General features: G+C 44.0%; 1 protein-coding gene across 1 annotated transcript in view; it reads right to left on the reverse strand.

Annotated features, from left to right (window-relative positions):
• The window catches only part of LOC106599045 (calsyntenin-2), a 284,039-nt gene extending 281,251 nt beyond the window's left edge, over positions 1-2,788 (reverse strand). Inside the window, exon 1 of the mRNA XM_014190100.2 lies at positions 2,515-2,788. Within this exon, the coding sequence (XP_014045575.1) occupies positions 2,515-2,587 (73 nt within the window). The 5' untranslated portion in view covers positions 2,588-2,788. The remainder of the gene's footprint in view (positions 1-2,514) is intronic.
• Between the last annotated feature and the right edge of the window lie 13,103 nt (positions 2,789-15,891).

Genomic DNA, 15,891 nt, shown 5'->3' on the forward strand with positions numbered 1-15,891 from the left:
GGTGGAGGATGGATAGATTGGGAAAATGGTTTGTGTAGGGGGGGGTGCAGCGGTGTGTGTGAGTGTGTGAGTGGGAATGTGTCTGAGTCAGAGCTCAATGCTGCATGAAATGTTTTTTCAGCACAGATTGAGCAATGCTGACCAAAGGGACCCACCAGGGCTATCTGACCAGCTGGCGCTCACACACACATAAGCACGTACACACACACACACACACACCATCCCATCCCAGTTTACCGGCTCTTCCTCTCCATCCCACGCCTCATCATGGCCACTCTAATGAGGCATGCTGTGTAATTAACGCCTAAATGAAGCAGCTCATTTCCATAACTGTTCGCCTCAACAAAGGCCTGACGTCCCCTTAACAAACCAGCACGCCAAGCAAATATGTCACGCAAAGACATGGGATGGCGGGAAGAGAAAGGGAGAGGGTAAAGGAGAGAAAGGGAGAGATTGAAGGAGGGAAGAGATGAAAAGATGGTGGAGAAAATGGGACAGATAGTGGAGAAAGAGAGAAACAGAGGACAAAACATCTTACATTTACATCTGACCAGTAAGCCCTTGAAATGAAGAAAAACATCTCAAGATAAGACACTTGAGAGAGAGAGCGAGAGAGTGAAATACAGGGAGAGAACGAGAGAGAGAGATAGAGTGCGAAATAAAGGGAGAGAACGACAAGTGCGGAGCGCGCGGTTGAAAGAGCTCCGTTCTCCATCTCGAGGCATTCCCCCCCTCCCCCGTCTATCTGCCTCCCCAACGACGTCATCCGAGCGAGGGAGAGAGAAAGAGCGAGGAGGAAAGAAAGAGCCAGAGAGAGAGAGAGAGAGAGAAGGTGGGCAGAACAGTTCCCAGGCACTGCCGCGTTCTTAAGTCGCGCATGAAAAGCCTGAGTTATGCTCAATCGTTCCACTTCACCTACACAATTTATGTGCCACTCGGATAATGTAGCGCCTCTCCTGAAAAGGCATTCATAAATCTGACCCTGTTTTTCTCTCTTTCTCTCTCTTTCAGCGCTCTTGTCTTTCTCCCACTCTCGTCTTTCTATCACTCTCTATCTTTTCTGTGTATGTCTGTTTTGGACGTTCTTTATTATGTACCAGAAGATACATCTTATTGTCATGACTTTGTCTTCGGGTTGTCACACAACCGAATGTGATCACTCTCTCATAGATCTCTCTATTTCACTCGCGCAAACACACACACACACACACACACACACACACACACACACAGTTCAGGAGTATTTATTTCCTTACTCCTACATGTTGAGGCCAATAAGGTCACATACAGTAAATACAATATGATGGAGAGAGAATACAGTCACGGTAAAGTCCTTCCAATCCTAGTTGCAGGTTCATTTCAAGGTCAGTCACATCCACCTTCTCGTTGACATTATTACATTGCTGTAGTGGAGTCAAGACATATGCGAGGATATGAGCTCTGTCAAGACGTTTAGCTAGACCTTTTTGACATGGGCGGTGTACTCACCTTGAAGCTGCAAGGTTGCTGGATCAAGCATCACTTAAGCAGTTACCCCTAAATCACTACATTAACAACAGAGTATCAATTACTGTTTAATTACAGTTGTTCCTTTCTCAGCTGACCAATTGAATGGCTAATATGCATTCTGAATTAACAATGTTTTCTGATTCAGAGTCGCTGTGCACCGATTATGCCCTTTTTAGACAACATGACTCTGCGGTAATTTGAAGGCGAGAATACGAGTAGGCATTATTACAAATAGACGAACTACCGTACTCCTCTCATGTCTAGAAGCCTACTATAGCCTAGTCTACAAGCGCCAGTGCGCTGGACAGAGTGCTGTGTGAACGGTCCTTCCCTATCCATGGCATCAGATTTAAAAACCAGGTAAAAAAAACACACCTTATGGAACAACGGGGACTGTGAAGAGACACACACAAAGGTACAGACACATGCATATGCATACATTGTGATATTGTTGTATGGATGTATTAAACATTTTGTATTGTAGATATCTAGTGGTGTAATAATGTTATATGATGTAATGTTGTATATTTTGCTTTATATGTAATGTAAGTGGTTTAATATGTTTGGACCCCCTTGGCAGCAGCTAATGTGGCTCCCTAATAAATACAAATAGCCGCCTCATTTGCAGCACACACCCTCCAATTATTGACGATAAATGGATAGTTAGTAAAATAGATGATGTTGTTTTACCAAGGTTGGTGATGGCATAAATAAACGGCAACCCGTGAAACCCCTTTAAACTAAAATGCTGGTAACTTCCAAGGGGCTCGACAACATATTTTGTAGCCTGTAGGCTGCTGTCTGACACGCATCAAACATCAAGAAAGCTTCTGTTGAATTATTCATTTCATGAATGTCTCTTATTTTCTAAAAAAATCCATTGCACAGCTTTAGTTCAAATTGTAAAGAAAGATCTGAAAATCCTTCTTGAAATCAACGATAGCGTCTATCAATGCCCCACTATACAGAATCACAATCTATAAGCAAGTTTTCATTTTCACTTACCTTTTCCAGCGAGAATGCAGGACAGCCCCAGAACCACCCAAACCAGTGCAAATGGCACTCCAAGCATCTCCATGATGGGAGAACGAATTCGACCAAGACAAGAGGACTCTCTCTCCCACTTGATATTACCTTACTTTCTTTCAATGTCTGTTCGACACACCTTCTCAATGCGAAGTAAGCGGGGAACTGAAGCTGACTGCGAGAGACAGAAAGCGTGCTGTGCCAGTCAACAGTCTACTAGGTGGAGCGACGGTTTGGCGTGGCTGACTGAGCCTTTGATATTGGGAGGGGACGGGACACATATTTCAGCGCGCCCCGGGACTAGACTGCTACGTCACGCTTTGAAAAATATAACGAGCTTCATCATCATGTAGCCTAATTGATCGGCTTAAGATGTGTTCGACTTTATTAGCCCATCAATTCAGTCTGTTTATCATCACCAGCATTTACATTTAATCATAAATATTTTATTATTGGAATAGATTGCATTCTAGTGCAGCATCATGTAAGAGTTGGAGTCTTTGAGTCGCTTATGAAGTTGCTTACAACTGTAGCCTATACTATAAACCACAATGACCACAAAGCAATACATCATCTCCTATCAATCATATGAATGCTACTTTTGCTGATATGAAACTATAACGAAACTACTGCAACGCCACAGCTCTGTGTAGGCTGTTGTACAATTCCATCAATAATCTGATAAAGGCTTTAAACCTATGGTACATCTGTGCCCCCTCCAGATTGAACTCTTCCAAATGAAGTAACCCTGTAGCAATGTCTGATTTCTCTCTTATTCTATTCACAATATTCCCTGCCTCTGTTGTGTGTGGTGAGGATTAGTGTGTGGGTGTGTGTGTGTGTGTGTGTGTGTGTGTGTGTGTGTGTGTGTGTGTGTGTGTGTGTGTGTGTGTGTGTGTGTGTGTTAAGCCCTGTGGTGTTGCCTCATGCTGTCAGGGGACAGGGGGAGTAGGAAGAGTCCCTAGAGTCAGAGACACAGAGGAAAATAACTGGTTACACCAATGTAGTTGTGTGTGTTTGCCTCATTAGAGTGGGTGTGATGAGCGGTGGGGTGTAGGAGAGGAGCCAGTAAAACTGGTGTGTGTATGTTATTGTGTGTGTGGTAAAACCAATGTAACTTATTGAACCCTAGAGAATGTTGCAGAATGCCCATTCATATCAGTGAATGGTTGCTTCATATTAATCCGAGTGGTCAAACAATATACCGGGGTGCTCAAGTAGTGGTAGAAGGCTATGTAGCTCCACACAAGGTGGTCTTTGAACATTGTATTGCATTTACGAAGCCAAAAAACAAGGCTTTTGTAAGAACCGACACTGGAGATGAGAAGCAGGTACGGAGAGTGAACATTTAATATAGCCCAGACATGGAACAGGACAGGAACAATGTCAGAACCGGGTAACAAAACAACAATTAATGCTGAAGTGGGGAACAGAGCTGGGGAACAGACAGATATAGGGGAGGAAATAACACAAGTGATTGAGTCCAGGTGAGTGCAATGAATCGCTGATGCGCGTGACGAGGGGAGCAGGTGTGCGTAATGATGGTGGCAGGAGTGCGTAGTGCTGGGCAAGGGAGGGGGAGCGGGAGCAGGCAGGACAGCTTTTATCATCTTAGCTTTTCTGTACAGATTTGTTGGGGAAATTAGACGATCCCAAGTTCATCCATGGCACCAAGGACTTTTCAAACTACTCTGTAACCAGGGAACATAACAAAATTAGGCAAGATATTGGAAGATATATGAAATATATACTGTATCCTAAACAAAAATATAAATGCAACATGCAACAATTTCACTTAACATTAAATTCACTGGCAACAGCTCTGGTGGAAATTCCTGCAGTCAACATGCCAATTGCCACCTCCCTCAAAACGTGAGACATCTGTGGCATTGTGTTTGATAAAACTGCACATTTTAGGGTGGACTTTTATTGTCCCCAGCACAAGGTGCACCTCTGTAATGATCATGCTGTTTAATCAGCTCTTGATATGCCACACCTGTTAGGTGGATGGATTATCTTGGCAAAGGAGAAATGCTCACTAACATGGACGTTAACAAATTTGTGCACTAAATTTGAGAGAAATAAGCTTTTTGTGCATGTTGAACATTTCTGAGATTTTTTATTTTAGCTCATGAAACATGGGACCAACAATTTACATGTTGCATTTATATTTTGTTCAGTAAAATATATTAGATTAGAAAAACTTTTATGTCATCATTGAGGCAATTCCTATCATAGTATTCACAATACATACAGATTAAATTATATAAAATATATGGAAGATATATCTAACATTATCTCTCTATTGCCTCTGTATCTGTAAGTAGTATTTTTACACAGCCTACATGATATGCATGGCATCTGAAGGCATTTAATTAAATTTAGGTAAGGGATAATGAAGGAGGGGCTATGGAAAATAATGGACGACGTGGAAGATGTGTGCCTTGACGTGGAGTGGAGCTTACCTTACACTAAGTTGTATTATTTCCCATAGTATGCAAAGTTCCCTGAGGTGATTATATGACTTATACCATGGTTATAATTGTAACACACACACACTTTCTGGTAGAATTGTGTTCTGAAGTTGCTAGCAAGTAGATAGCTAGCTCAACAAGAACTCACGGTCTCACTTCAGCATTCAACGTTTGTCCAGGTGGAGGATTAAGTTTAGGCATTAATTCACACTGGTTAAGTTAAGGGTGAAGGTTTGGGATAGGGTAAAAACAGAAAAACTACAAATGATTACCTAGCACTGGGATTGAACCAGCGATCCTCTGAGCCGTAGCTCACAGTTTAACACCACCCAAGCAAGCCGCGAGCCTACTAGATGGTAATAGGCGCTCATGTTGCCCCAGTGGACAGTATTGAAGGCATCTTCCGACATTCTGGGGACCTGGACAAACGTCTAATACTGCAGTGGATCTAATGTGACTTGGCTGAGCTAGCTACAGCAGGCCTAGTTTCCTTGATAACCTAACAAACAGACTAAGCAAACCATCAGTCCTCCTAAATGTTAGCAAGCTAACTATTTATGAAAATCTAATTCAACAATGCAAACATTTAATAATACCAAACTTGTTTCAAGCAGACCACCACAGTCCCCATGCCCAAGAACACTAATGTAACCTGCCTAAATGACTATCACCATGTAACACTCACATCAATAGCTATTACATTTTTTGAAAGGCTGGTCATGGCTCACATCAACACCATCATCCCAGACACCTTGGACCCACTCCAATTCGCATACCACCCCAACAGATCCAAAGATGATGCAATCTCTATTCCACCCACTGCCCACTGTTTGTCATTACTGAGACGTGGTTAGGAAAGAGTGTTTTGAACACTGATGTTAACTTTTCTTGTTATAACCTTTTTCGTCAAGACAGCTCTTCGAAAGTTGGTGGAGTGGCAATCTTTACCAAGGAACACCTTCAGTGCTCGGTTGTCTCCACCAAGTCTGTCCCCAAACAATTTGATTTGCTTGTTTTAAGCATTAAACTTTCAAATAACTCTTTGTTGACTGTTGCTGGGTTTTATCGTCCTCCATCAGCACCGGCCTGTACCTTACCTGCCCTAAGCTCTCACCTGGCCCCTTACACTAAGTCTGAATTTGTCCTGCTAGGTGACCTAAACTGGGACATGCTTAAACCACCTGATCAAGTCCTAAAGCAATGGGACTCCCTAAATCTTTCTCAGATAATTAACAATCCCACAAGATATGACTCCAAACACCCAGAAAAGGCTACTCTCCTCGATGTTATCCTGACAAATAATCCTGATAGGTATCAGTCTGGTGTTTTCTGTAATGACCTTAGTGATCACTGTTTTACAGCTTGTGTTCGTAATGGCTGCTTAGTGAAATGACCTGTCCTGATTTGTCATAGACGCTTGTTAAAAAACTTGAATGAGCAAGCCTTCCTTCATGAACTGGCCTCTGTAAAATGGTATAGAATCAGCTTGATCCCCTCTGTCGAAGATGCTTGGACCTTCTTTTTTAATATTTTCAGTGGTATTGTTAACAAATACACGCCCATAACGAAAAGTTGAATTAAAAACAGGTTCAGCCCCTGGTTCGACCGTGATCTGGCAGAGTTACTCCAGTTCAAGAATTCCATTTGGCAAATCGCTCTGCACATGCATACTCAGGCTGACTGGCTCTCGTTCACGCAAATTAGAAATAAGTGCACTCAGGCTATCCGGAAGGCCAAAGTTAGTTGCAGTTCTCTCTCTGTGGGTCTAACCCCAAGAAGTTCTGGAAAACGGTTAAAGACCTGGAGAATAAACCCTCTTCCTTACAGCTGCCCATGTCCCTTAGTGTTGATGATGTGGTTGTTACTGACAAGGAGCACATGGTTGAGCTCTTTAATCACCATTTCATTAGGTCAGGATTCCTATTTGACTCTGCAATGCCTCCTTGCCCGTCCAACATTTCCTCATCTCCCACCCCTTCTAATGCGACTATCCCTGATGCTCCTCCCTCTATTTCCCCTGCTCCGCTACAAAGTTCTCCCTGCGTCAGATAGTTTAGACCCTTTCTTCTTTAAGGTTTCTGCCCCTATCATCGCCAAGCCTATCTCTGACCTTTTTAACCTGTCTCTCCTTTCTGGGAAGGTTCCCATTGCTTGGAAGGCAGCCACAGTGCATCCTTTATTTAAAGGGAGAGATCAAGCTGATCCTAACTGTTATAGGCCAATTCCTATTTTGTCCGTAGTGGAGTGGGTCGAGATATTCAAGTTCGTCGGTGTCCACATCACTAAGGAATGAATATGCTCCACACAGTTGTGAAGAGGGCACGACAGCGCCTCTCCCCCCTCAGGAGGCTGAAAAGATTTGGTATGAGCCCCTCAGATCCTCAAAAAGTTCTACAGCTGCACCATTGAGAGAATCTTGACTGGCTGCATCAGCGCTTTGTATGGCAACTGAAAGGCACCCAACCACAAGTCGCTACAGAGGGTGTTGCGTACAGCCCAGTACATCACTGGGCCCGAGCTCCCTGCCTTCCAGGACCTCTATACCAGGCAGTGTCAGAGGAAGGCCCAAAAAATCGTCAAAGACGCCATCCGCCCAAGCCATAGACTGTGCTATGGCAAGAGGTACCAGTGCACCAAGTCTGGAACCAACAGGACCCTGAACTTCTACCCCCAAGCCATAAGACTGATAAACAAGACTGCTTAATAGCTAATCCAATGGCTACACGGACTACCTCCCTTTTTTTAACTATCTCTCTTGCATTGACTCTCTACACACACACTACATTTACATTTACATTTAAGTCATTTAGCAGACGCTCTTATCCAGAGCGACTTACAAATTGGTGCATTCACCTTATAATATCCAGTGGAACAACCACTTTACAATAGTGCATCTAAATCTTTTAAGGGGGGGGTTAGAAGGATTACTTTTTCCTATCCCAGGTATTCCTTGAAGAGGTGGGGTTTCAGGTGTCTCCGGAAGGTGGTGATTGACTCCGCTGTCCTGGCGTCGTGAGGGAGCTTGTTCCACCATTGGGGTGCCAGAGCAGCGAACAGTTTTGACTGGGCTGAGCGGAAACTGTGCTTCCTCAGAGGTAGGGAGGCGAGCAGGCCAGAGGTGGATGAACGGAGTGCCCTTGTTTGGGTGTAGGGCTCCACCCACAAACTCACACATACTAATCATTCAATTAATCAAATGTATTTATCAAGCCCTTCTTACATCAGCTGATGTCACAAAGTGCTGTACAGAAACCCTGCCTAAAACCCCAAGCAGCAAGCAATGCAGATATAGAAGCACGGTGGCTAGGAAAAATTCCCTAGAAAGGCCAGAACCTACAAAGAAACCTAGAGAGGAACCAGGCTATGAGGGGTGGCCATTCCTCTTCTGGCTGTGCCGGGTGGAGATTATAACAGAACATGGCCAAGATGTTCAAATGTTCATAGATGACCAGCAGGGTCAAATAATAATAATCACAGGTTAGCACCTCAGGAGTAAATGTCAGTTGGCTTTTCATAGTCGATCATTCAGGGTATCTCTACCGCTCCTGCTGTCTCTAGAGAGCTGAAAACAGCATGTCTGGGACAGGCGGCACGTCCGGTGAACAGGTCAAGGTTCCATAGCTGCAGGCAGAACAGTTGAAACTGGAGCAGCAGCATGACCAGGTGGACTGGGGACAGAAAGGAGTAATCAGGCCAGGTAGTCCTGAGGCATGGTCCTAGGGACTCAGGTCCTCTGAGAGAGAGAAAGAAAGAAAGAAAGAAAGAAAGAAAGAAAGAAAGAAAGAAAGAAAGAAAGAAAGAAAGAAAGAAAGAAAGAAAGAAAGAAAGAAAGGAGAGAAAGAGAGAAAAAGGGAGAAAAAGAGAATTAGAGAGAACATAATTCAATTCACACAGGACACCGGATAAGACAGGAGAAATACACCAGATATAACAGACTGACCCTAGCCCGGGGACACATAAACTACTGCAGCATAAATACTGGAGGCTGAGACAGGAAAGGTCAGGAGACATTGTGGCCCCGTCCGACAATACCCCCAGACAGGGCCAAACAGGCAGGATATAACCCCATCCACTTTGCCAAAGCACAGCCCCCACACCACTAGAGGGATATCTTCAACCACCAACTTACCATCCTATGACAAGGCCGAGTATAGCCCACGAAGATCTCCCCCACAGCACAACCCAAGGGGGGGCGTCAACCCGGACAGGAAGATCACGTCAGTGACTCAACCCACTCAAGTGATGCACCCCTCCTAGGGATGGCATGGAAGAGCACCAGTATGCCAGTGACTCAGCCCCTGTAATAGGGTTTGAGGCAGAGAATCCCAGTGGAGAGAGGGGAACCAGCCAGGCAGAGACAGCAAGGGCGGTTCGTTGCTCCAGTGCCTTTCCGTTCACCTTCACACTCCTGGGCCAGACTACACTCAATCATAGGACCTACTGAAGAGATGAGTCTTCAATAAAGACTTAAAGGTTGAGACCCAGTCTGCGTCTCTCACATGGGTAGGCAGACCATTCCATAAAAATGGAGCTCTATAGGAGAAAGTCCTGCCTCCAGCTGTTTGCTTAGAAATTCCAGGGACAGTAAGGAGGCCTGTGTCTTGTGACCGTAGCGTACGTGTAGGTATGTACGGCAGGACCAAATCGAAAAGATAGGTAGGAGCAAGCCCATGTAATGCTTTGTAGGTTAGCAGTAAAACCTTGAAATCAGCCCTTGCCTTAACAGGAAGCCAGTGTAGGGAGGCTAGCACTGGAGTAATATGATCACATTTTTGGGTTCGAGTCAAGATTCTAGCAGCCGTGTTTAGCACTAACTGAAGTTTATTTAGTGCTTTATCCTGGTAGCCGGAAAGTAGAGCATTGTAGTAGTCTAATCTAGAAGTGACAAAAGCATGGATTAATTTTTCGGCATAATTTTTGGACAGAAAGTTTAAGATTTTTTGCAATATTACGTAGATGGAAAAAAGCTGTCCTTGAAACAGTCTTGATATGTTCTTCAAAAGAGAGACCAGGGTCCAGAGTAACACCGAGGTCCTTTGAGACGACTGTATAACCATCAAGACTAATTGTTAGATTCAACATAAGATCTCTTTGTTTCTTGGGACCTAGAACAAGCATCTCTGTTTTGTCCAACTTTAAAAGTAGAACATTTGCCGCCATCCACTTCCTTATGTCTGAAACACAGGCTTCCAGGGAGGGAAATTTTGGGGCTTCACCATATTTCATTGAAATGTACAGCTGTGTGTCATCCACATAGCAGTGAAAGTTAATATTATGTTGCCAAATGACATCCCCAAGAGGTAAAATATATAGTGAAAACAATAGTGGTCCTAAAACAGAGCCTTGAGGAACACCGAAATTGACAGTTGATTTGTCAGAGGACAAACCATCCACAAACACAAACTGATATCTTTCCGATAGATAAGATCTAAACCAGGCCAGAACTTGTCAGTGTAGACAAATTTGGGTTTCCAATCTCTCCAAAAGAATGTGGTGATCGATGGTATCAAAAGCAGCACTAAGGTCCAGGAGCACGAGGGCAGATGCAGAGCGTCGGTCTGACGCCATTAAAAGGTAATTTACCATCTTCACAAGTTCAGTCTCAGTGCTATGATGGGGTCTAAAACCAGACTGAAGTGTTTCGTATACATTGTCTTCAGGAAGGCAGTGAGTTGCAACAGCTTTTACATTTTTTTTGAGAGGAATGGGAGATTCGATATAGGCCGATAGTTATTTTATATTTTCTTGGTCAAGGTTTGGCTTTTTCAAGAGAGGCTTTATTACTGCCACTTTTAGTGAGTTTGGTACACATCCGGTGGATAGATGACACCCCAACACACACACACACATAACATGCGCACACATGCATTCTGACATGACATACACACTCACACTCACCACATACGCTGCTGCTACTACTCCACATATGCTGCTGCAACAGCTCAGTCTTTGATCTATCCTGTTGCCTAGTCACTTTACCCCACCTATATGTACTGTACATAGCTACCTCAATTACCTCGTACCCCTGCACATCGACTCGGTACTGGTACTCCCTGTATATAGCCATGTCTTGTACCTTAGGAGAAAGGACTTAAAGATAGCCATTTTTAAAGGCCAGCTTTAATAAGCCCTCATACTAGTGTGCATCTGTCTTTTTCAGAAGGGAAATTTAAGACGCTCTCCTTAAACTGAATTAATTCCCTCTCTTTACATTTATTCAAGCCTTTTTTCAGCTACCTTCTGTTTTATTCCCCCTAAAGATGCAAATATTGCACTAATGCAAATGCCCAATCTGGTGCACCATAGACAGCTGCCGTTTGGATTCAAATCACAATACTGTACTTTCACCTGTTAATATCAGTAGACATGCATACCTCTTTAAAAGGATTACGTATAACCTGAACATTTAATACATAATATGGCAGTAACTGTTTTACCTGCATTTTGTACTTTATCTTTTACTACCATCAAATGCAAAGGCCCTTGTCTTTCATCCCCATAGTCCCATGTGGTTGCCCCATTATGTATGTTTAGGCGGTTATAGGTTGCAGCTATGCCTGTCTCTGTTATGGAAGTCTATGAATAATTGATTCAAGTTTGTTTTTATCTTATGAGGGCAATCTGTTCAAGTGAAGGCTTTGGAAGGGAGATCTCTTTTTGTTCCATATGCTGCAGTAAATGTATTCCATTGAATTATTGTTTATCTCCTCTCCTGTGTTTTCTTTTTCTCTATATATATTTCTTACTGTTTCGTTTGGATATTCAGCACCATGGACAGCGTTCTGAGTTTGGTTGCAATTCGTCATATTCTCCACAGGGGGTCAGATCTAAGTCATTTCAAAAAAATAAAAGCTCAATGGCAAATACAAGGGGTTAAGCAGTAAAAGGGGAAAACGATTTAATTTGTCCTTAATTATTGATGACAATGTCTCTGTATATCTATTTCATTCACAGTGAACTTCAAGCTTGTAGATCAGCAAAAATAATTGTAATAACAACTTGTAAAGGATATTGTTATAACAACTTACATTGTACTTTAATGATATTGCTAGTGTGTGTGTGTGTGTGTTTGTGTGTGTGTGTGACAGATAATAAGAAACCTTCCATTCTTCCTGCAGGTTGCACAGTTATGTTAAAAAAGTTTTTTATAATGCACGAGTAACTGAGAGCAGAGGAGACCTGAAGGAGACTGTCGCTATGACGGCCGTAACCCACTCTGCCTGTTGGTGTGTGTGTGTGTGTGTGTGTGTGTGTGTGTGTGTGTGTGTGTGTGTGTGTGTGTGTGTGTGTGTGTGTGTGTGTGTGTGTGTGTGTGTGTGTGTGTGTAGAGAGAGAGAGAGAGAGAGAGTGTGCGAGTGCGCATGAGAGAGAGAGAGAGACAGAGAGAGAGAGACAGAGAGAGAGACAGAGAGAGACAGAAAGAGAGAGACAGAGAGAGAGAGACACAGAGAGAGACAGAGAGAGACAGAGAGAGAGAGAGAGAGAGAGACAGAGAGAGACAGAGAGAGACAGAGACAGAGAGAGAGAGAGAGAGAGAGACAGAGAGAGACAGAAAGAGAGAGACAGAGAGAGAGAGAGAGAGAGACACAGAGAGAGAGAGAAAGAGACAGAGGAGAGATGCAGGGAGAGAGAGAGAGGTCATGATCAGATAAGCTCCTGTATTTTTCAGCATATTCTTAAAAAATATAGATTTAGAGTTAGATAAACTTGGATTTTTGTCAGGAACATATACAGGATCCCGACAAGTCACGATACCACAACAGAACAGTTCACAGCAGACCCTGACCATAGTGTCATCACAGCAGAACAGTCCACACCAGACCCTGACCATAGTGTCATCACAGCAGAACAGTCCACACCAGACCCTGACCATAGCGTCATCACAACAGAACAGTCCACACCAGACCCTGACCATAGTGTCATCACAGCAGAACAGTCCACACCAGACCCTGACCATAGCGTCATCACAACAGAACAGTCCACACCAGACCCTGACCATAGTGTCATCACAACAGAACAGTCCACACCAGACCCTGACCATAGCGTCATCACAGCAGAACAGTCCACACCAGACCCTGACCATAGCGTCATCACAGCAGAACAGTCCACACCAGACCCTGACCATAGCGTCATCACAGCAGAACAGACAAATGAAGAACCCCAAGCCCAGGGGATCTCACCCCCTCTGAGCACCCCCCCTGTCAGCCACCCTGAGCCCTCCTGACATTCCCCCCACACCCACTGAGGACATACACAAGACACAGATTGTACTCCTTATGGACTCAAATGGGAAATATAAACAAGAAAAAAAACGTTTTCCCAAACACAGTGTGTCTAAACTCTGATGTCCAAACACCCAGCGCACCCTAGACCTTCTGTCTGAGGACCAACTAGGGTCACCCAGCCACATAATAATACACACAGGCACCAACGACCTGAGAACACAGCAGGAAAGGGTGGCCACAGCACTGAAGGGAGTGACTGAAAAAGCTTCTTCTACTTTCCCTAATGCACAAGTGGTTATCTCCACCTTGCTACCACAAAAAGACTTCCACCCTGCTACCATACAGCGGATAAACGCAAGTATTTCCTGTGACTGTGCCTCAAAACCAAATGCTTTCCTGGCCCACCACTCCACCCGGGACTTGAACAGCCTCTATGACCAGGTCCACCTATACAAGAGAGCAGTGCCCACCTTTGACGGACTGTAAAGGACATCGCTCTCAAACGCAGCCCCAACACTTCACACAGGAGCAATAGATCAATAGACACCCCGCCCAGACCAGCGAGACACTCTCCCAGACCTGCACCCCCACACCCCCCTGGACCTACACATAGAGGACCCACGCCGAGAGGACCTACATCCAGACCACAACACCACCAGCCACACCCCACCCCAACCAATCAACCCCCCCAAGTCAACCATGCCCACAACCCATTTAGGCCCCCTCAGATCAGACCTATTCCCCTCCTGCCCACCCCATGCACCCCACCCCAGCAAAGAGGGCCTCAACATGGAAGTCCCAAATACGCCCAGGCCCTGAGCGGGCAAACAGGCCCAAACCCCACTCTTACACTAGCCCAAGCCAATGGCATGTACCAGATGCTCAGCAGGCTCTGCTCACACTTACTGGCCTGAGGTCAAACCACCAATTACATTGGACACTTTATGGAACACAAAGCCTTCACTATCTCATCCTCAGGCCTGAGGTCATCTGCCTTTGGCCTAAAGAGCAGGAACCTGGACTTCATCAAAGAATTTGGAAATACAGACATTGTCATCCTACAAGAAACCTGGTATAGAGGAGATGGACCCACTGGTTGCCCTCTATGTTACAGAGAGCTGGTAGTCCCATCCACCAAACTACCAGGTGTGAAACAGGGAAGGGACTCAGGGGGTATGCTAATTTGGTATAGAGCAGACCTAACTCAGTCCATTAAATTAATCAAAACAGGAACATTTTACATTTGGCTAGAAATTCAAAAGGAAATGATCTTAAAATAGAAAAATGTTCTCCTGTGTGCTACCTATATCCCCACACTAGAATCCCCATACTTTAATGAAGACAGCTTCTCCATCCTGGAGGGGGAAATCAATCATTTCCAGACCCAGGGACATGTACTAGTCTGTGGCCCCTAAATGCCAAAACCGGACAAGAACCTGACACTCTCAGCACACAGGGAGACAAACACCTTCCTGGAGGTGACAGCATTCCCTCCCCCATATGCCCTCCTAGGCACAACTATGACAACATAACCAACAAAAACGGGTCACAACTCCTGCAGCTCTGTTGCACGCTGGGTATGTACATAGTCAATGGTAGGCTTTGAGGGGACTCCTATGGTAGGTACACTTATAGCTCATCTCTTGGCAGTAGTACTGTAGAATACTTTATCACTGACCTCAACCCAGAGTCTCTCAGAGCATTCACAGTCAACCCAATGACACCCCTATCAGACCATAGCAAAATCACATTCTACTTGAACAGAGCAATACTCAATCATGAGGCATCAAAGCCAAAGGAACTGAGTAATATTAAGAAATGCTATAGATGGAAGGAATGTAGTGTGGAAACCTACCAAAAAAACAATTAGGCAACAACAAATTCAATCCCTTTTAGACAACTTCCTGGACAAAACGTTCCACTTTAATAGTGAAGGTGTAAACTTGACAGTAGAAAATCTTAACAGTACATTTGACCTCTCAGCTTCTCTATCAAATCTAAAAATCTCAAATAGAAAACCGAAGAAAATGAACAACAATGACAAATGTTTTGACGAAGAATGCAAAATTCTAAGAAAGAAACTGAGAAACCTGTCCAACCAAAAACATAGGGACCCGGAAAACCTGAGCCTACGCCTTCACTATGGTGAATCACCAAAACAATACAGAAATACACTACGGAAAAAGAAGGAACAGCACGTCAGAAATCAGCTCAGTGTAATTGAAGAATCCATAGACTCTAACCACTTCTGGGGAAATTGGAAAGCACTAAATAAACAACAACGAATTATCTATCCAAAATGGAGATGAATGGGTAAACCACTTCTTCAATCTTTTTGGCTCTATAACAAAGAACAAACAGCAAAAACATATACATTATCAAATACAAATCTTGGAATCAACTATTAAAGACTACCAGAACCCACTGGATTCTCCAATTGCCTTGAATGAACTACAGGACAAAATATAAACCCTCCAACCCAAAAAGGCCTGTGGTATTGATGGTATCCTCAATGAAATGATAAAATATACAGACAACAAATTCCAATTGACTATACTAAAACTCTTTAACATCATCCTTAGTTCTGGCATCTTCCCCAATATTTGGAACCAAGGACTGATCATCCCAATCCACAAAAATGGAGACAAATTTGACCC

The sequence above is a fragment of the Salmo salar genome, chromosome ssa03, assembly GCF_905237065.1.
Source record: "Salmo salar chromosome ssa03, Ssal_v3.1, whole genome shotgun sequence".
Lineage (NCBI taxonomy): Eukaryota > Metazoa > Chordata > Actinopteri > Salmoniformes > Salmonidae > Salmo > Salmo salar.